Source organism: Lathyrus oleraceus, chromosome 7, assembly GCF_024323335.1.
Source record: "Lathyrus oleraceus cultivar Zhongwan6 chromosome 7, CAAS_Psat_ZW6_1.0, whole genome shotgun sequence".
NCBI lineage: Eukaryota > Viridiplantae > Streptophyta > Magnoliopsida > Fabales > Fabaceae > Lathyrus > Lathyrus oleraceus.
Window position 1 is genome coordinate 184727610 of NC_066585.1, and position 22357 is coordinate 184749966.

Consider the following 22357-nt stretch of genomic DNA (forward strand, 5'->3'; position numbering starts at 1 on the left):
TTGAATTGCAACGTTGAACTGGAAGATCACTCTTAGGGTTGGTGCCAGATTGAGTTGGGCGGAGGTAACCTTTTTGCAGATGAGTTTCCTTCAGGGTTGCTCTGAATTCTCTTGGTTAGCCTCTAGGGTTTTCTCTCTGTGTGTGTCTCTTTTTCTCTTTTCGTTCCTTTTTCGTTAAAAAAGAACTCCTTTTCTGAATGAGGTATTGGTATTTATAATAGTTTTTGTGACCTGATGGGCTCAGAATGAAGCCCAAAATTTGTGGTATCCGCAAGCTTCGCTAGGCGAGTGGTGCAGCGAAGGGTTCGCTAGGCGAATGATTTGCTCGCCTAGCGAGCATGCCAGTTTAAGTCCTTTCTAGATTGGGCCACCTGTGTGCTGGGCCTTTGCTCCTTTAAGATCAACGTCTTGAAAAATGAGTTAGAATGCCTTGAAAATGTCTTGAATAATTAATGGGAAAATTTTGGGGTATGTGTTAGGGACCAATTTGTACTACTTTTTATACCTTTTTATTGGTCCCTTTTACCAAGTTTTGATGTAATTACACACTTTTATCTTCATTAATTTGTATAAATGCAATTAGGTTTAATTTATTTTGTTTTGAATAGTTATTTCACATTTTTGTTAGTTGTGTAGAATTTTGGATAAGCAAGACCTTGGTTTCAACATGGCATTTTGGAGGAAGCTTGCCAAACAAGGAAGCTGGGAAAGCTACAGTTCGCGCCGCGAACTCCCTTCGCGCCGCGAAGGCTGCGAATCCAGCAAGCTGACCAAGGGTCAAATGTGCTGCTGTGCAGAAAAAGTAATTGCCATTTTGATGTCTGCCTGGAAAGTGCTTTTCTGCTGCTGATGACAATGTCCAAATGGGGAAATGTCAACCTTTTTGGTAGAGACAAAATAGTTTAACCTAGGGTATTGAGACATTATTCCATTGATTCACACATTGGTGCTGTAGAGCTTTTGTAATAGAGAAAAACCAGAGTTTTCTTCTAAATCTTTCTGCTTTGTAACAATGGTGATGAGGAGCTAAACTCCCTTTTGTCAAGATTGGAGGTAGTAGCTATTCTCATCTATCTATGTATTCACTTTGATTTATATATGAGATAAAGATTGTTGATGTATTGGAACTGTTTTTGCTTTACTTTGAAAACCAGATTTGAGTAGTTGTCGAGAGAGATTACTCGAGTTTAGACATAAAACAGATTTTCAAGTAATGAATAAGTTGTAGAGATAGATTTATTCATTACTATTCTTGGATATTGAACATTCAAGGTTACTATATTGATAGTTAGGTGGAGAGATCGTCTAAGGATCAATATAGTAACTATCACGATATCATTTAGACATAAATGACTTTGAGAGGATATTTGAACATCATCAATAATCTTGAATCTAATTATGTATCATAGGGAATCATAGATATTTGAAATAGTGAACTCCAATCTTGCCAAGCTTTTATATTTGTCTAAAACCACTTAATAGTTTATGTTAAAATTGATTAACAAGATATTTTTCCAAACAAAACAAACCTGTTACTTTCTAAACTTAAAACATTTGAATTATCGAACGGCGGTAATATCACCTAATCTCTGTGGATACGATACAAAAATATTTGCCAAAGATATACTCTTTCAACAAATTGGCGCCGTTGCCGGGGATTGGTGTCGATATTACAAGCATTGCAATAATTCTTTGTTTTTAAGTTTGTTACATTTACTGTTATTCCTCTTTTGTTTCACTTGGTTTGTTAGTTTTGTAGATTCTAGTGCATGCGAGGAAAAGTAACCGAGGAGCAACTTCAATTCGATCCTGAAATTGAAAGAACACTTCGGAAGCTCAATAGCAAAACACGAAGAAGAAGGAAACTAGCCGAAGAGAGGAACCGGAGAGAAGAAGCATCTACTTCCGCACTTGTTCCAATCGAAGAAGTGGTTGTAGAAGCTTGTGAAGGAAACATGGCGGAGGATAATCGTACTGAAATGTCCGCTAATAGTCCAAGAAGGAATGCTCAATTTGCCCGTGGAGGAAGAAATACGGAGATGAAGACCGGAATCCTCCAACTTCTCTATGCAACTCCATTCACCGGAATGGATCACGAAGATCCGTATACCCATCTCATCAAATTCTATGAGATTGCGGGTTCTACGGGAATAGACGAGGCGGGTGAAGAGACGTTATTCAAGAGGATGTTCCCACACTCATTAGTGGGAAAAGCAAAGGAGTGGTACCTTGATCAAGAATCAAGAGTGATGACGGATTGGAATCTATTAGAAGAAAAGTTCTTAGAAAGATACTTCCCTCAATCCCGATTCATGGAAGCCAAGACGGCTATAGCTGTATTTACTCAAGGAGGAAACGAATCTCTAAATGAAGCTTGGGAGAGATTCAAATCAATGTTGAGGAAGTGTAAGGGACATGGTTTTGATGAGCTTACTCAAATCCACATCTTTTTGAATGGTCTCCAATCAACCCATAAGACACTTCTGGACGCCACCGCGGGTGGTTCGCTTATATCAAAAACTGCGGAGGAAGCTAAAGTCATTATTGAACGGATGGCCCGTAATGATCATCAAGGTCAACATGATCGTAGCCCTTCACAACGTAAGCCCGGAGTTTTGGAGTTGAATACCAATGATGCCATCCTTGCACAGAATAAGCTACTCTCTCAGCAAGTGGAGCTTCTTACTCAACAAATGGCCAAGCTTCCACAGCAAATAAAAGAGATTCAAGGTTTTCAAGTTCAGCATCAAGTCGCATGTTGTGAGTTGTGTCAAGGGGATCATCCTACTGGTTTTTGTCCTCCACCTCAAGAAGAAGTCAGTTATGTGAACAACCAAAACCAGGGATATCAAAGACAACAGCCTAACAATCAAGGCTATCAACCAAGAAACAATCAAGGGTATCAACCGTCAAGGTTCAACAATCAGAATTATCAACAGCAAAGCCCTTACCAACAACCAAACTCTCAAGGTCAGCAGTCGCAAGAGGAAATTCCAAGCTAGAAGACACTCTTCAACAATTCATGCAAGCTTCTATGGCAAATCAGAAAAGTAACGAGGCGGCAATAAAAATCTGGAAAATCAAGTAGGCCAACTCGCGAAGCAGCTGTCGGAACAAAATGCAGGGCCTTCTTTTTCTGCTAACACTCAACCAAATCCAAAGGAGCATTGCAAAGCAGTTGTCACAAGGAGCGGTAAAGCGTTGGTAAGTGAAAAAGGTAAAGAAATTGTAGAAGAGAACACCACTGAGGGGATTCTGGAAGAAACAGATATAGTTGGTGAGAGAAAAAATGATTCTGGAAATGCTCAGTTCGCGCCGCGAACCACCTTCGCGCCGCGAAAAGAGCAGGTTCTGCCCACTGCTGTACAGACTGATTGTGAGGAGAAAAAAGATGCTGAATCGAAGAAAAAGAAGAAATCTGAGAAGGGAGTGAATGTCATCCCAACTCAACATCTACCCTACCCACATGCTCCATCAAGGAAAGACAATGCTAGGCACTATGCACGATTCATGGACATTTTCAAGCAACTCCAAATCAACATTCCATTTTCTGATGCACTAGAACAAATGCCACGATATGCTAAATTTATGAAAGACATTCTTACCAAGAAAAGGCGACATGTGGAAGATGAGACCATCATTCTTGATGCACGGTGTAGCGCAATCATTCAGAAGACTTTACCTCGGAAGGAGTCCGACCCGGGACGGGTTGTTCTACCGGTAACCATTGGAAGCACATACGTTGGGAATGGTTTGATAGATTTGGGCTCTAGTATAAATTTAATTCCCCTTTCTATTGTCAAACGATTGGGAAATGTGGAGATTAAATCAACAAGAATGACCTTACAACTAGCAGACAAGTCTACAACCTCACCATACGGAATTGCCCAAGACATGCTCGTAAAAGTGGACAAATTTCTATTTCTGTGGATTTTGTAATAGTAGAGATGGATGAGGACCGCGATGTACCCCTAATCCTTGGAAGACCTTTTATGAAGACCGCTCGAATGATGATCGACATAGATGATGGGCTTATGAAGGTTAGAGTGCAAGATGAAGAGGTGACTTTTAACCTTTTCGAAGCAATGAAACATCCAACTGACAAGCATGATTCTTTTCGAATTGATGCAAGTGAAGAGGAAGTAGTGGAGGTCGTGAATCAAATCCATATTTCTAACCCTTTGGAAAGATCCCTTATTGGAGCATACAATGTGTTAACTGACAATGAGGAACGAGAGATCGAAGCGATGTTGCGTGAGTTAGAATCTTGTGGTGAACTGGCCTATCAAGAAGAATTAGTGGAAGATTTGAATGCAAAGAAGGAAACTGAAGAGCAAAAGTTAGAATTGAAGATGCTTCCGTCGCATTTGAAGTATGTGTTTCTTGGAGATGAGTGTACCAAACCGGTGATTATAAGCAACACATTGTCCACGCAGGAGGAAGATAAGTTGATTCGAGTTTTGAAAAAGAACCAAGGTGCGATAGGGTGGGTTTTATCCGATTTGAAGGGTATTAGTCCAGCATATTGCATGCACAAGATAATGATGGAGGAAAACTTCAAACCGGTTGCACAACCTCAGAGGCGTTTGAATCCATCAATGAAAGAGGTGGTTCGGAAAGAAGTTGTTAAACTTTTAGAAGCAGGAATGATTTATCCCATATCTGATAGTGCATGGGTGAGTCCGGTACAAGTGGTCCCCAAGAAAGGTGGAATGACGGTGATTAAAAACGATAAAAACGAGTTGATTCCGACGAGAACAGTGACAGGGTGGAGGATGTGCATCGATTATAGAAGGTTGAACCAAGCCACAAGAAAAGATCATTTCCCACTACCTTTCATGGATCAAATGTTGGAGCGGCTCGCCGGCAAAAACTTCTACTGTTTCTTGGACGGATATTCGGGGTATAATCAAATTTCAGTAAATCCGGCAGACCATGAGAAAACAGCTTTTACATGTCCCTTCGGCATTTTTGCTTACCGAAGAATGCCTTTTGGATTATGTAACGCACCGGCCACGTTTCAACGGTGTATGCAAGCTATCTTTTCAGACCTGATAGAAGAATGCATCGAGGTGTTCATGGACGATTTTTCTGTTTATGGATCATCTTTTGAAGTGTGTTTGAAGCATCTTGATGTAGTTATAGAGAGATGCGTGGAGACCAACCTAGTGCTCAACTGGGAAAAATGCAATTTTATGGTAACTGAGGGTATAGTGCTTGGTCACAAGATTTCTTCTGAAGGGCTAGAGGTGGACAAGGCCAAGGTGGAAATTATTGAAAAGCTGCCACCTCCAACCAACATCAAAGGAATAAGAAGCTTTCTAGGACATGCCGGTTTCTACCGGAGATTCATACAAGACTTCTCAAAGATCGCAAAGCCACTGAGTAATTTACTCAACAAAGGTACGCCTTTTCTTTTTGATGAGTCATGTCTTAAAGCCTTCTTAGATTTGAAACAAAAGTTGATCACCGCACCAATAATCGTAGCACCAAACTGGAATCTTGATTTTGAACTCATGTGTGATGCTAGCGATTATGCAGTGGGTGCGGTGTTAGGACAAAGAAGCGATAAAGTTTTCCATGCCATACACTATGCTAGTAAGGTGTTGAATGACGCCCAAGTTAATTACGCAACAACTGAAAAAGAATTGCTAGCCATAGTATATGCATTGGAAAAATTTAGAGCTTATTTGATTGGTTCAAGAGTTGTAATTTACACTGACCATTCTGCAATCAAATATCTGCTTACCAAGCCGGATTCAAAACAAAGGCTTATTCGTTGGATCCTTTTATTACAAGAGTTTGATCTAGAGATTAGGGATAAAAAAGGTTCCGAGAACTTGGTAGCAGATCATCTGTCTCGATTGGTCAATGTAGAAATTACAAACAAAGAAGAAGAGGTGAGAGAAGAATTTCCAGATGAAAAACTCTATGCGATTCAAGTGAGGCCTTGGTTTGCTGATTTTGCTAACTACAAAGCAACTGGTTTAACACCGGAAGACCTCACTTGCAATCAAAGAAGGAAATTCTTAGCTGATGCAAAATATTATGTCTGGGATGATCCTTATCTTTTTAAAGTGGGGGCAGACAATATTTTGAGAAGGTGTGTAACAATGGAGGAATCAAGAGACATTCTGTGGCACTGTCACAACTCTCCGTATGGAGGTCACTATAGTGGTTTGAGAACAGCCACTAAAGTACTCCAATCGGGTTTTTATTGGCCATCTTTATTCAAAGATGCGCACGAACATGCGAAGAGTTGTGATGCATGTCAACGGAGTGGCGGAATAGGAAAACGGGATGAAATGCCTCTAACCAACATGCTAGAAGTAGAAGTTTTTGACTGTTGGGGTATTGATTTCGTTGGCCCATTCCCCTCTTCTTTCTCTAATGAGTACATTTTAGTTGCTGTCGATTATGTTTCGAAGTGGGTGGAAGCAAGTGCCTCACCCAAGGCCGATGCCAAAACCGTGATCAAATTTTTAAAGAAGAACATATTTTCACGTTTTGGTGTGCCTCGAGTGTTGGTGAGTGATGGAGGCTCACACTTCTGCAATACACCATTAGAAAAAGTTTTGCAACATTATGGTGTAAAGCATAAAGTGACCACTCCCTACCACCCACAAGCGAACGGTCAAACTGAGGTTTCAAACCGGGAAATCAAACGGATACTTGAGAAAACAGTTTCGAACTCAAGAAAGGATTGGTCTTTAAAACTTGATGAGGCTTTGTGGGCATATCGCACTGCTTACAAAGCACCTATTGGGCTGACTCCGTTTCAACTGGTGTATGGGAAGACTTGTCATCTTCCAGTTGAAATGGAACATAGAGCATTATGGGCTCTTAAGTTCTTGAACTTCGATTCCACTCTAGCTGGAGAGAGAAGGAAAGGTCAACTCCATGAGTTGGAGGAACTAAGGAACAATGCATACCATTCTAATAAGCTGTACAAGGAGAAGACAAAAGCATACCATGATGGGAAGGTCCGCCCCAAAGAGTTTCATGTGGGCCAGATGGTATTGCTTTTTAATTCAAGGTTGAAGTTGTTTCCGGGTAAATTGAAGTCTAAATGGTCTGGACCATTTGTGATCAAGGAAGTACGGAATTATGGAGCCATTGTGATAGAGGATCCAAAGTCGCAAGAAAGCTGGACTGTCAATGGTCAAAGACTGAAAGTCTATCATAGCGGTGACATAAACCGTGATGTGTGTGTCCTTTCCTTATCTGGATCAAGCTAATTGAGGTACCGTTGAGCTCCTAACGACGTTAAACAAAGCGCTGGTTGGGAGGCAACCCAACGTTGTTTGTGTGCAATTTAAATTTCTCTGTTGTGTGATTCTTAGCTTTGATTGAAGTTTTAAAAAATTTTTTTTTTGAAGTTCTGTTTTTTGCAGTTCGCGCCGCGATCTCCTGTTCGCGCCGCGAACTGAATGAAAAAATTTGAGTGCTTTCTGTTTTTTGCAGTTCGCGCCGCGACCCCCTGTTCGCGCCGCGAACTGAATGAAAAAATTTTAATTGGTTCTGTTTTCTGCAGTTCGCGCCGCGACCCCCTGTTCGCGCCGCGAACTTTGCGTGACAGAATTCATTTAAATACTGTTTAGGTCAATTCAGTTTCATTTCAAACTTCCTCTTTTCAAACCCTTTTGCCGCGCTTTCATCCCAACCCCCAAATTCCACCATTTCTCAACGTTTTTCAGTATTTCACTCTTCCAATCTTCTTCTTTCTGCAAGTGTAGAGATTCTAAAGGTATGTAATCTTCATTTCCTCTTTTCCAATCCCTTTTTGGGGTTTTTCAATTTAGGGTTGGTTAGAGATGTATTTTTCTGTGAATGCTGTTTGGAATTGCTATGCTTGTGTGAAATAGAATAGGATTAGGTTAGGGTTATGCATTTTGACTGTTTGGGTATGTTAAATCCCTCTTTGGTGAAACCCTAGAAAGCAATTGAGGATTTCCTGAAATCGCAGGGTTCGCGCCGCGAACCTCCCTTCGCGCCGCGAACTGTGAATTCCAGCAGCCATTTTCTTTTTGATTATTGACTAATGCTATAATGTTTGTTTTGTGGTTGTGCTGGTTTTGATTGCAGATGTCTAAGAGAACTAAGACCACAGCACCTCCTCAGGCCCGTGCGCCCCGAAGGTTCATCAGTGAGGAGCACGAAGCACGCTTTGAGAGTCTTGTCAAGAGGACTATTCTACCGGAAAGGTTTATCCGCCTGGCTCCAACTGGAGTGTATCACAAAGTGGTTGAGGTTTTCGAGCAAAGAAAATGGATGAAGTTGTGTGAGCCGGAAGCCGCAATCAACTACGACCTTGTCCGAGAATTCTACGCGAATGCGATGCATCGTGAGGAAGGTACGACCTTCATTCACCAGTCCAGGGTAAGGGGAAAGATTGTGTCATTTGGAAGGGATGACATCAATTCTTATCTAGGTCATCCCTTAACTCTTGGAGAGGGGGAGAGTTGTGAGTACAATACCATGGTAGCAGCTGACAGATGGAACCTGGAAGCAGTCAATGCCACCCTTTGTCTCAGAGGAAAATCTTTTGAAGTGAATGACCAAGGGCACCCGAAATTGTGGAAGAGGGAAAATTTCAATTTGGAAGCTAGAGCTTTGTTGGTGCTACTGTTAACCAATATCAGACCAAGAAGCCACACCACCACAATTCCTATGGATGTCGGGTGTCTCTTGTACTGCATCATGATCGGGAAGACGGTGGATGTTGCAGCCCTCATTTCATGCGAGATGAGAAAGATTGTGTTAAGTGGAACAAATTTCGGGGGCAAAGCTGGTGTGCTAGCTTATCCAGGACTCATCATGGGATTGTGCCGTAGGGCCAATGTTCACATTCCTGAGGAAGTGCACTACTCGATCACCAGTGTGATCAGTGACGCTTATTTGAACAGGTTTCTGCAGAACCCGAATGAGAAGACTGATGCATCTGGTACTTCTTCCTCTCGGTCCCGAGCCAGGTCCCGTTCTCAACCTCAACCTCAGAGTACCCCAGGTTTTGATCAGATGGCTTTTGCCAACTACTGCTGTGAGAACTTTGAGGCCTCCAGGAGGTCTCAATCATTTCTTTTTGATGCCATGCAGCAGCAGTTCCAGAACACGTTTCTGGCACCAGAGGCCCGTACTTTTCCATCGCAAGCTGACTATGCAGCTTATGCTGATTGGCCTGTGGGCAGGCCAAATTTTATGGGGGGTGCAGGAGGTAGTGCTGACCCAAATGAGGAGATGGAAGATGTTCTTGGAGGTGTAGGTGGTGATGAAGAGGAAGAGAATTGAATTTGTGGAGTTTTGAAGAGAATTGTTTGTTTGAATTTCGTTTGACTAATTCTGTTTTTGTTTTGGGAATTTTGTAATGTACTTTTTGGTGGCTCTAGTTCACCGTGACTTTATCTTAGCACTTTAATTTTTCTTTAGTCTTTTTATAATTGCATGAGTACCTTGTGAAATTTAAGTGTGTTTTTAATCAAATTGGTTTACCAACAGCTCTAGTTAATTGTTCTTACGCTTAAGTCAAGCCTAAAGCAACCAAGAGTTGTTCGCAAAGAAAGAAGCATAGGATACTTCGAGTGGTGATGATAAGAATTAGTGTCGGCAATTTCAAGGTACACTTTATCGCTTTCTAGACTTAACATGAGTAGGTTGATGTTGTGTGCAAATTCCATTTCATAAATTCATTGAAGTATATGTCAGTTTTGAATCAAAATAGGACTTAACCATTTGTGAGGAAACTTTCCATTGTGCACTAAAAAAGCGGGAAACCGAGCATTATTTTGACTCATTCTTATCATGCTAAATCATGCATCAATCTAATGTTGTGTGAAATTTTTGAAAATGATAGAGGCAATTTTTGTGAGAAAAACCACTTGACCAAAAAGCTTAAATCAACGAACCTTGTGAGGAGTAATCCTTAGTTAACCCCCTTTGAGCTTGTTAGGATTCATTTGATTGATCATTGTAAAATCAATTGAAAATTGTGGAATAAATGAATCCTAATTTCTTTCGTATCAGTTGAAACCTCAAACCGAGTTGTTTGCAAAAATTTTGCCTTTTGCTTATTCTTAAGTAGGGAGCATTATTGAATAAATCGGTTGTGGAATCTAAAGTTGGGGAGAGTAAAGTGAAGAGTTGATAGGGAACTTGGAATAGTGAGTTTCTTTGGAAGGGTAAGAATATGAAAAGAAACAAGAAAAAGAAATCACCCTTGAAACCATAGAGCATATAAAAAAAAAAAAAAAAAAAAAAAAAAAAAAAATTATATGCTCATGGTTGTGTGGATTTGAAAAGAAAAGATAGGAACCAAGGAAAAGGAAATTGGTAGAGTTGAATCTTTGGGAATGCTCCCTTAGGATAGGCAACCTTTTTGAATTCTCTTAATCATATCCTTTCTTGCAACCTAAGCCAAATTACAACCTTTGAAAGACCTCTTGATTCTCATTTTTCACATGATTTGGTACTTGTTGTGATAGCCGCATGATTCGATTTGTTGTTGATTTAACTGCTTGGATGAGTGAAAGTAACCCTTCATGTTATTCATCAACATTGATGTGTGCGTAAGTTTGATTCAATTTTGACATGTATAGCTTTGAGATACTTGGAATGATTTTTGCACTTTACCATTTCCCTTATTCATGTTTGTCTAGAATTGAGAGAGGTGAATTGAGAAGAGGCCAAACACTTTTGAACCATTTGAATGTCCTTGATAAATGCTTGTTTAAATCTTTTGTGTCATGATCTTGGTTGTGAGGGTGGAAACTTTTGTTTAGGGACAAACAAAATGCTAAGTTGGGGAGAGTTGTTAGGGACCAATTTGTACTACTTTTTATACCTTTTTATTGGTCCCTTTTACCAAGTTTTGATGTAATTACACACTTTTATCTTCATTAATTTGTATAAATGCAATTAGGTTTAATTTATTTTGTTTTGAATAGTTATTTCACATTTTTGTTAGTTGTGTAGAATTTTGGATAAGCAAGACCTTGGTTTCAACATGGCATTTTGGAGGAAGCTTGCCAAACAAGGAAGCTGGGAAAGCTACAGTTCGCGCCGCGAACTCCCTTCGCGCCGCGAAGGCTGCGAATCCAGCAAGCTGACCAAGGGTCAAATGTGCTGCTGTGCAGAAAAAGTAATTGCCATTTTGATGTCTGCCTGGAAAGTGCTTTTCTGCTGCTGATGACAATGTCCAAATGGGGAAATGTCAACCTTTTTGGTAGAGACAAAATAGTTTAACCTAGGGTATTGAGACATTATTCCATTGATTCACACATTGGTGCTGTAGAGCTTTTGTAATAGAGAAAAACCAGAGTTTTCTTCTAAATCTTTCTGCTTTGTAACAATGGTGATGAGGAGCTAAACTCCCTTTTGTCAAGATTGGAGGTAGTAGCTATTCTCATCTATCTATGTATTCACTTTGATTTATATATGAGATAAAGATTGTTGATGTATTGGAACTGTTTTTGCTTTACTTTGAAAACCAGATTTGAGTAGTTGTCGAGAGAGATTACTCGAGTTTAGACATAAAACAGATTTTCAAGTAATGAATAAGTTGTAGAGATAGATTTATTCATTACTATTCTTGGATATTGAACATTCAAGGTTACTATATTGATAGTTAGGTGGAGAGATCGTCTAAGGATCAATATAGTAACTATCACGATATCATTTAGACATAAATGACTTTGAGAGGATATTTGAACATCATCAATAATCTTGAATCTAATTATGTATCATAGGGAATCATAGATATTTGAAATAGTGAACTCCAATCTTGCCAAGCTTTTATATTTGTCTAAAACCACTTAATAGTTTATGTTAAAATTGATTAACAAGATATTTTTCCAAACAAAACAAACCTGTTACTTTCTAAACTTAAAACATTTGAATTATCGAACGGCGGTAATATCACCTAATCTCTGTGGATACGATACAAAAATATTTGCCAAAGATATACTCTTTCAACAGTATGACACTTGTGTTTGTTTATCTTTGTCCCCTGTACATATCAAAGACCTCCTAAGTGAAGAGGCATTGGCAGATCCAAGAGATGTGTAGTCCATCTCCTGCTAATCAGTGAGTCATCCACTTTGCTCACGCACCTTGTGTTGATGCATTGTGGATATTAACCCAAGATCTTTGTTGAGTCAGTCATATGTGGATAGAAGAGTTCCAACTTTCTAGACTCCCACAATCTCATCTGTCTGAAGCTCTCCCTGGCCAGGGATAAGAGCTGTGAAGTCTTATCTTCACTTCCTATTTCGTCTGCTTCACCCTAACTCTCAATGTTAGGGTTAAGAGCTAACATCACCCCGATACAGTGGTTTGTTTGTTGAGGTTGATATGACCCCTCAACTAAAACCTAGCCTTGTTTGAGCCCCTCTGTCTGTATATAGTGTGTGTGCTTGCTTTGTGCTTCTGTATGACTGTTTGTGCTGTTTAAGATAGCTTGCTTCCTGTGCGAGTAGATAGAAACCTTAACATAGGGCAATGATGCATGACAACTTCTAGGCTCGAGTCGTAGTCTCCCTAGTAGTTTGTGTCTCCCTTTGTATCTGGTTAAGCTAGTTTCTTTCCCTGTTAAGGGGAACTACGTCACCCTGATCCTCATACAAGATGAGGTACGTAGGCAGGAGATCGTACGAGATCTCTCAGGGCACCCTTTTTCTTTTTTTGTGTGTGTTTGCTTGACCTCTAGCAGGCTCGAGTACCAGACTCCCTGTTAGCTTGTTTGGTCAACTCTTTGTTGCTTTTGACGACTCAGCGTCCGGTTAACTTCTTGTTTGTGTGGAGTCTGACGTAAGTCCAGCGATTGGCAGTCGGTTTCCTGTGTTTGTTTGTGTGCTTGGAGTCTGACGTAAGTCCAGCGATTGGCAGTCGGTTTCCTGTTTGTGTTTATGTGTTTGTTTTGACGTCTCAGCGTCTGGGCGTGTGTTTTGTTTCGGCGTGCGTGAGCCAAACTATGGTAGCTCTGATTCTCATTCCATATGAGATACGTAGGCATAGGATGCGATGTCCTAGCGAGCCCGTTCCCCCCTTTATTCCATCTGTGTTGTATTCCAGTGTGTGTGCATGTTTGTGAGCAGTTTTCTTTTAGAAACCTCATTCTATTTCTTTTGAGCGTGGATCCCGTCGAGTACGACGGACGTGAGGGGTGCTAATACCTTCCCCTTGCGTAACCGACTCCCGATCCCATCTCTCTTTGGTCGCGAGACCATGTCTTTTCCAGGTTTACTTCGAGCGTTTCCTTTCCCTCGTTTGGGATAAATAACGCACGGTGGCGACTCTGTTTGTTTTAGTTTTTCCCGCCGGTTGTTTTTCGCGGATGCGACAATACTGCTCTAAGTATCCTCGAAGAGTCTTATATTCAATTAAGGTATTTTTCCCTTGCTGGAATATCTTAATTCTATCATATAAGACGCTCTTTCGACTCGATATAGAGAATCTCACATCTACTGTTTGAGATGCTGCTTCATCAATATGAAGAGTCTCATTTCAGATTTTTTAGAGATACTGCTCTAAGTATCCTCGAAGAGTCTTAGATTCAATTAAGGTATTTTTCCCTTGCTGGAATATCTTAATTATATCATATAAGATGTTGTTTCGACTCGATACAGAGAATCTCACTTCTACTGTTTGAGATGCTGCTTTGTCAATATGAAGAGTCTCATTTCCTATTTTTTTAGAGATACTGCTCTAAGTATCCTCGAAGAGTCTTAGATTGAATTAAGGTATTTTTCCCTTGCTGGAATATCTTAATTCTATCATATAAGATGTTGTTTCGACCCGATACAGAGAATCTAATTTTTACTGTTTGAGATGCTGCTTCATCAATATGAAGAGTCTCATTTCAGATTTTTTAGAGATACTGCTATAAGTATCCTCGAAGAGTCTTAGATTCAATTAAGGTATTTTTCCCTTGCTGGAATATCTTAATTCTATCATATAAGATGCTGTTTCGACTCGATACAAAGAATCTCATTTCTACTGTTTGAGATGCTGCTTCATCAATATGAAGAGTCTAATTTCAGATTTTTTAGAGATACTGCTCTAAGTATCCTCGAAGAGTATTATATTCAATTAAGGTATTTTTCCCTTGCTGGAATATCTTAATTCTATCATATAAGATGCTCTTTCGACTCGATACAGAGAATCTCACTTCTACTGTTTGAGATGCTGCTTCATCAATATGAAGAGTCTCATTTCAGATTTTTTAGAGATACTGCTCTAAGTATCCTCGAAGAGTCTTAGATTCAATTAAGGTATTTTTCCCTTGCTGGAATATCTTAATTATATCATATAAGATGTTGTTTCGACTCGATACAGAGAATCTGACTTCTACTGTTTGAGATGCTGCTTTGTCAATATGAAGAGTCTCATTTCCTATTTTTTTAGAGATACTGCTCTAAGTATCCTCAAAGAGTCTTAGATTGAATTAAGGTATTTTTCCCTTGCTGGAATATCTTAATTCTATCATATAAGATGTTGTTTCGACCCGATACAGAGAATCTCATTTTTACTGTTTGAGATGCTGCTTCATCAATATGAAGAGTCTCATTTCATATTTTTTTAGAGATACTGCTCTAATATCCTCGGAGATTCTTAGATTCAATTAAGGTATTTTTTCCCTTGCTGGAATATCTTAATTCTATCATATAAGATGATGTTTCGACTCGATACAGAGAATCTCACTTTTACTGTTTGAGATGTTGCTTCATCAAAATGAAGAGTCTCATGCCAGATTTCCTGTATACTATTCTAACATCCTGGAAAAGTCTTAAGATTTAGCTAGGGATGTCATTCCATTACTAACATATCTCGACTGTGATGTCCAAGATATTGTTCTGGCGACTCCTAGAAAGTCTTGTATGTTCCATTTTACTTTAGGATAATGTCTTTTACTATTTCTCACCGCATTTTCTTCCTTGCATTTCCTAGGACAAAATTCGGGTCTCTTTGTATTTAATTATCTCCCACCGCGAATGCACGAAGACTATTGTCATTCTTACTTTCCGATTTGAGGTAATTAAATAGGGGCAGCTGTCATACCCCAATTTTGTCCGGGTATATTTAAATTTTCATAAATTCTATTTAATTTTCAGTTTACATCATATGTACAGCATACCATGCATTTTATCATTAATAATACTCGAAATATCAGTCAAAATAAACTTATTAAAAATACAGACAAATCGGTTGAATCTTTCCTCAAGTACGGACAAAATCAGCAGATAAAGAGTTTCGAAATTAAAATCGCAGACGCCAGTATTATTAATCTACGGTTCATGTAGTTTAACCTGGTGTGCTCTTTGTATTTTTCAGCGACTGTTTCAGTTGCATTTTGACCCGCCTGAGCCTTTTAACCGGTGAAAAATTATTTCAAAATTTAAAGAAACACTGTATTTTTTCAATAAGTATATTCCGCACTGATCATTTTCATGCATCCGATTTTATTTTTTGAGCAAATTTTCGCCCGACTTTTATTCATTTTTAGTCATTTTAATTTTATTCTTTCGCCAAAATATTCGGATTAAATAAATAGAATTTTCCATGTCCTTGTTTTGTTTTTATCATACTCATTTTAGAAGTTGAGAATTTTATTTGATTCAATTGGTTTAAATTGTTCTAAATCAATTAAATCATATAAAAAATACATTATATGCATTTTAACCTATTTAAAATAGTATGTGCTTCTTGGTGTGTTTCTTTGATTTGATCCAGGCCATCAATTCAAATTGATCAATCCTCCTCATTAGAAATCCGTGTTCATTCTATCATCCAATCAAAAATAGCATTTAAATTAATTACATAATTAATAAATAAAATGGAAAATATGTCTTCTTCTTTCGGACACGCCAACGGTCAGAAAGGAGAGAAGGGAAAACTCTCTCACACTCCAACGTCTCTCTCTGAGCCAAAAACGACAAAAAGAAAAATAATAAAGACTTCAACGGACAAAAACACAAAAGATATCCCTCACGTCCCTCTCTCTACTGCAACAAGAAAAAGAAGAAGCTCAGAGCTTTGAAAGAAAAAAACAAAAGAGTTTTCATTGTGGAGGCACATACACACTCACATTACATAACTCTCTCCGCTGTAACTTCATAAAATCTTCCTTCACCCCACTCCATCTTCAACCTAATACTCTTTCTTTATCTCATATCCAAGTCCCTCATTCTCTACCATATACCATTTCTTCTTCCCTTTAAAAGAACAAAACCTCCTGCTACTTCATTCCAAGTTCCAACAACACACAAACCACAAACTTCTCCCTCCATCTGCAAAGTGCATACTCACCACCTTACATCATGTTCTCATTGATCTAACACACACAATCTAACCAATATCCACCTACATAAAACAGCACAACGACATAGCATTATTCATCCGCAAACCCTCACACAATCCTCACGCAAATTCCAAATGCATCGTCTACTACAGTGCGTAAATCGCCACGAGGTCGCCGAGCCACCACTTCAAGATACAGTTTCGTCACCAGAAAATTATGAGCATCACCGACGAGCCATAGTCACCGCGTATTTAAAACGAGGAATACGAGCACAGTGAAGCTCTCTGCGGGACCTGCGGCAGAAATTATAATACCGACGAGTGTTTTTGGGGGGACTGCGATATATGTAAGGGGTGGTCCCATAGGAAATGCATGAAGATCACTCCTGCTAGAGATTATAGAATATTTATCGGAAATCAAACACCGCAACAACAACCGCATCATGGTAGCATGCTTACGCATTGACGTTCACGCAATAACACAGAGTGAAGGCACCAACTCATAACACGACAATCAAACTCAGTGAAAATATTGACAGACGCAATAATAACTTGTAGCATTGGGAATCCGCGTTTCGGTAAAGATCTCGAGTTTTTTCAAACATATCTATTATGCTGTTTCATTTTGGCTCAAAATCATGCGTTTGTTTTTTACAAATTGTTACGAATTTCATTACCGTATTCCATATTTTACCATCAAAAATTGTTTGTCTTCGAAGCGGTGCACCTGATGTGTATTTGTTGTTATGCTAGTGCTATTAATTTATGATTCTCGAGTCGCCGTAATAATTTACATAATGGCATGTGAGTGTTGTTGTTCTGTTTTGGTAATTACATTATTGTTGTTTTTTGCTTTACGTGGTTGCGTTCGACTCTAAAACAACATTGCAGCTTTGAGTTTTGTTTCCAATACTTATTTGTGCGAGTTGTGCTGCGGTTTGGGTCCTATAAAACAGTGATACCGATATTCTTGTCGCAAATAAGTAGTATTGTTGTTTTTATCAGGGAAATCATTCTATATTGCGGTTTATTTCCGTTCGACATTAAGGTTGAAACCATAGCTAAATGTTGGAGATAGTTTGTCTTAATTTTAGAGTATGTTTTTTTGTTGCTGCTTGTGTTTGTGGAGTGTGTTGAATTCAAGAAGAAAACTGAGGAAAATTTAGTTCTGTTTTTCATTGGAATGTATTGGGCTTCAGTTTGGTTTTTTTTTCTTTCTTTGTTATTTTCGACCCCACAGGCCTTAACACCATTAGCCAAGGATAATTCTCTTGTAAATACAAGATTACATGGAATCAGGAAGTAGGGGCGGTGTTCCCCTTTGCATCTTTTTTCTTATTTTATTATTATTATTATTATTATTATATATTATTAGAAAGTTGAATTAAGTTTTGGATTTCCCTAGTGCATATATTAGGCTCATTGATACTTGTCACACCCCAAAATTTGCCCTCCTTTTCGCTTTTTCATCGGACTATAACTTGATATCCATCTAGCCTCATTCATACTCATTCATGTGCATTCAAACATTCATAATTAACATCAACTCATAGGTGTCACGGATTCAGGGTTTGTGGTTGATAAAATCGGGGTTTTGGATTTGAGTTTATGGCATTATACATCATATGGATCAAAATCCTAATTCTTGACTTTGATAGTCAAAGATCTTTTGTAGCATTTTCTTTTAACTTCATTAGTGGGCCATTTTATTCAAATCATCCTTAAGCCCATTTAACCATAAATCTAAGCCATCCCAATATCCAATTCCTTATCCATTATTACCACTCCAAATCCATTCAAAAATCCAAATCCTTTTCATTTTATAAACCAAATTTGCAATTATCCACATTTTATATTCATTTACATATCCATAAAAAAGGGCAATGTAAAAAGCATGGTACGTAATGCTACATTCTCATACACTTCATTCCATTAATATTTATATATCATGAGCACATTTTTACATGTTAAAGCCAAGCATGTTTCCATGAGCATAGTGTCGACATATTTGTTACACAGCTTATATACTAACCTTTTATTACAAGCATTTCACCATTGTATACATATATCACAAAGAGAGCCAGTTACAATCAGAATGGAAAAGAGGGAGAGTCTTGGTATGCCTCATGATTCTATACTTCACGCTTCCACTTGCCGTGCATTTTCTAACCAAAAAGCTGCTACCAAGCAAATACCACGGCAATCACAATATAAACCAACTGCGGCATGAAACATAAGCCACGCTGGAACCAACGACAACGCCGACAACAGACCGCAACAGCAACTGAACACAACAGTCTCACAAATGCATACCAACTGCAAGCCACAATGATGTAGTGAGAGCCAACGGCAACACCGACAACGAAACTCAATCAAAAGCTATAAGTCACCATCGGCTGCAACAGAACCGCAAATGGTAAGTCCAAAACAACATTCTGCATCAAATCAAGGTCATAATTAGAAGTAAATATCCTCATTGCCAAGCCTGTCAAAATCAAAAACCTGAAATGTATCATGGATTAGCAACAATGTGTCAAAACCTACAATGCAAAATCCACAATTGGGTTGCACCCTGTTGGCATACTAAACTGTTTCAAATTAAAGTCAAACAAAGCAGTTTTGCAACATGAAGCAAACCAAAACCATAGCATGGATCTCACATCAATTCATACATCAACCAAGCACCCTACTGCAACTTTGGAGCTACCTGCAAAAGAGGACCAAGATGATTCTAATGACTACATCGGCAAAATCCATAACAATCGGCAATGCAAGGCAAGAAATGGAATTTGAGTCATAATCATGGTAACTACCCTGCTGTGGAACCAAAGCCAAGAAAACCTGCAAAAACAGGGCAAGTTATCTGAGCATACCAACACAGACTTACAATCCAAAAAATAGTTCGATTCAAATCATTGAGTTTCAAAACAATAAGAAGTTCAGGAAATTAAGGGATCCAAGCCAGTTTGGTTCAAGGCAAATATCCACAGTTGGGACTTCAGTGAACAAGTCAAGGAGTGAAGCGTGCCATTCAATTTTCTAAATCCCACATGACTTAATTCATGATGTAAAAACTCACCTTCTCATTCACTTAAATGCCAGCTGGATGATGTAGATTGAACCATTCAGACTTAATTCTCCAATTTGCCCTTGGATCGTGCTATATAAGTGGCAATCATTGTCAATCATTGGGTTCAGACTTTTTTCCCTCATTCCAAAAGCTTTTTCACTCAATTCCCATCTTCAGTACACGCTATTTTTTCCATTGTTGTGAGAGCTTCAGCACTCGAAGCTCTACACGACAGAGTTAAGCCGCCACCACCACCGGAAGCTTCGAAGCTCGCAGATCATTATCGCTCACACGCTTCCAGCTCGCTCCAACACTGTGAGAAGAGGAAGAGAGACGCTCAGAAGCTGTGCGTGTTCGTCATCATCGTCGCCATGAGGATGTATTGGATAGTAGAAGTTGTCACCATTGCGTAATCGTTTGTGAAGTTCTGGTATAATCTCCATTATAGAACCAATTGCATTTCTGCTTGTGGATAAGCTTTGTGAATAAGCGCGTTTGGTAAGCGCATTTCCGTTTGTGTTTTCTTGTTTTGCTGCCTGCTTACAGTAGCCTTGTAGAGGCTTCGATAGGGCCTATGGTACTTCACAAACACACCCCGTTTTTCAGCTTGCACTCTCCCGTGGCCCATTCTGCACTTTGAAAACTCATATACCTTGCTTTATAGCTAGTTAGTTTAGATTAATTAGGATTAGACTTAGGATTAGTTGTTAATTAGGATTAATCTTAAGAAGTGTTAATTGGTTAGTAAAAATAATTAGGACTAATGGTGTTTAGAATTGAATTTAGGAGTTAATTTTGTTTAGAATTTAATTAGATTTGATTTCTAGAATTGACTTGGTAATTGTTTTAGAATTTGTTTTTGTTAATTGATGATTCAATTTTGGAATTGATTTGGTATTTGTTTTAGAATTCAATTTTGTTAACTGTTTGGAATTAATTGTTGATAATCGTTTAGAAATTGAATTTTGTTAAATATTCTTTTATCATTTCTATTTGATCTAACATCTAACATTAATTTCTAACACCTAATTCTTTTACTTTTTGCACCTAACTTTAATTTTCGTACGTTGACTTCTAACACTTTACAATTTCGTACCTAACTTTTAAATTTCGCATCTAACTCCTAACATTTATTTTTGCCAAATTTACTTTACAATTGCTTTTATTTGCTTTACATTCCATATTGTACATATTCATATCATACTAAAATGAACATAAAAAAGGCAAAGACTTAAAAAATACAAAAAACAAGATAATTTCCCAAGCATGGTGAGGACTTTGGACAATGGACTTAGAGACTCATTAGGACCCTTTGCAAAAGAGACTTTGGACTAATGTGATCTACCATGGAAGAATGCAAGTATCAAGGAGAATTTGTAATATCAATTGTAATCTTTTACTTGTTTTCCCCATCTAGAACACAATTGCACACACATGGCTTTCTCTTGGGCTACCTGACAATGAGACCTTTTATTTCCGCACCCCCTTGTATTTTACATGTACCCCTCTCCCCATTCCGATGTATGCTTTTACTCGCTTTCTTTTATTGCTTGTTAGCTACTCCTTAGGCATTAGGAACGTTCACCCATTCAAAACCGATAATCAAACCCTTGATCCAACGTCAAGCGGTCTTTTCCAAATCAAATTCAATAAACAAACCCTTGATCCAATGCCAAGAGGTCGTTTCCAAATCAAAAATCCAAAAAACACAATAAATGGCGATTAGGATCGTACATCACGAGCCTTAAGCGATAAAGAAGGGATGAGACTGGAGCTTTCCTACACTCATTCTGAATGCTTCGAACACAAGATGTTTGGCTTGACCGTTTATGGTATTCACCTTTATCCATAGTCTTTAGTGCAATCCGAAACCAATAACACTTTCTCAAAACTTAAAAACAATTCCACGCATTCAAACCTTTTGTTTGAGCCTTAGGGCGACACATTCGAAAACCCTTCTTCAAGGTAATAAAATCAACAAAACAAACACAAACAAATTTCAAATCCACGAACTACGAACGCTCTGATTTCTCACTTCAACAAGTGGGCATACGTAGGCACGAGGATCCATTCCTTGGGGAGCACACTAATTTAAAATCTACCTCCATCTCCTCAATCCTTTAGCAAGCAACATTTGATAAACAATACACACGTAAGCGCAAACATCCTAGATGGTTCCCATGGAGTACCATGGATGTGAGGGGTGCTAATACCTTCCCCTTGCATAACCGACTTTCGAACCTGTTCGTGGTTGCGACGATCATATTTTTGGGTTTTCTCGATATTTTCCCTTTCCTTTGGAATAAATAAAAACCGATGGCGACTCTGTATTTTTCGCGTAGCGACAATACTGTTACCCCCCTTTTATGATAAAAACAATTTTGTAAACAACATTGTTTTTTATTTTTCATCATGTTATATGAATCAGACATGGAAACGTGGAGTCGACATCTTTATGACGTTATTCCACCAAAATGAAATATATTAATAGAACACTTCACCGCATTACGATTTTGCGAATGACGTTAACCATGTTGTCATTACGCACAAACCGGTTTGAGCACACCGATTCAATTAAATAAATCGATATCGTCACTTAATTCTTTTTAATTTAATTTATATTTAATTAATTAATTAAATTTTGACCAATTAGTTAATTATTATTAATTAAATTTAATTAACTTGATTATTTGATTTAACTAAATAATCGTTAATTAATTTAGTCAATCGATTCAAGCGAACTTTAATCAACTAATTTTAATAATTAAACATTGATCGATTTATTTTACAATCGTTTCAATCATTTCTAAACCAATACCAATTCAATTTCATCATCAATCCAAACCAATTTCAAAACCACTTTAAACTACTAAAAATCACACAGTTCTTGATTCCAAGTCAAGCCCATTTTCAAACACCTTTGTAAGTCGGTCGTTTTAAAGCATCGTCGTCAACCTCACATAACTTACTCTTGGGCTTTTTTACAATGAGACCTAT

At 38.4% G+C, this 22357-nt stretch overlaps 1 protein-coding gene across 1 annotated transcript; it reads left to right on the plus strand.

The window, feature by feature from the left end:
* The first annotated feature begins 4172 nt into the window (after positions 1-4172).
* Positions 4173-17368, plus strand: LOC127102792 (uncharacterized). Its single transcript, XM_051040123.1, has 4 exons — positions 4173-5403; positions 7602-7747; positions 8086-8972; positions 17296-17368. Exons 1-4 carry the CDS (start codon positions 4248-4250, stop codon positions 17366-17368), a joined length of 2262 nt encoding a protein of 753 aa, XP_050896080.1. The 5' UTR covers positions 4173-4247.
* The last annotated feature ends 4989 nt before the right edge of the window (positions 17369-22357 follow it).

Coding starts and splice junctions, on each gene's coding strand:
- LOC127102792 (XM_051040123.1), top strand. CDS start 4,248: ATGTTGCGTGAGTTAGAATCTTGTGGTGAACTGGCCTATCAAGAAGAA. Junction 5,404..7,601: donor GAGTAATTTACTCAACAAAG/GTACGCCTTTTC, acceptor AATACTGTTTAG/GTCAATTCAGTTTCATTTCA. Junction 7,748..8,085: donor CAAGTGTAGAGATTCTAAAG/GTATGTAATCTT, acceptor TTTTGATTGCAG/ATGTCTAAGAGAACTAAGAC.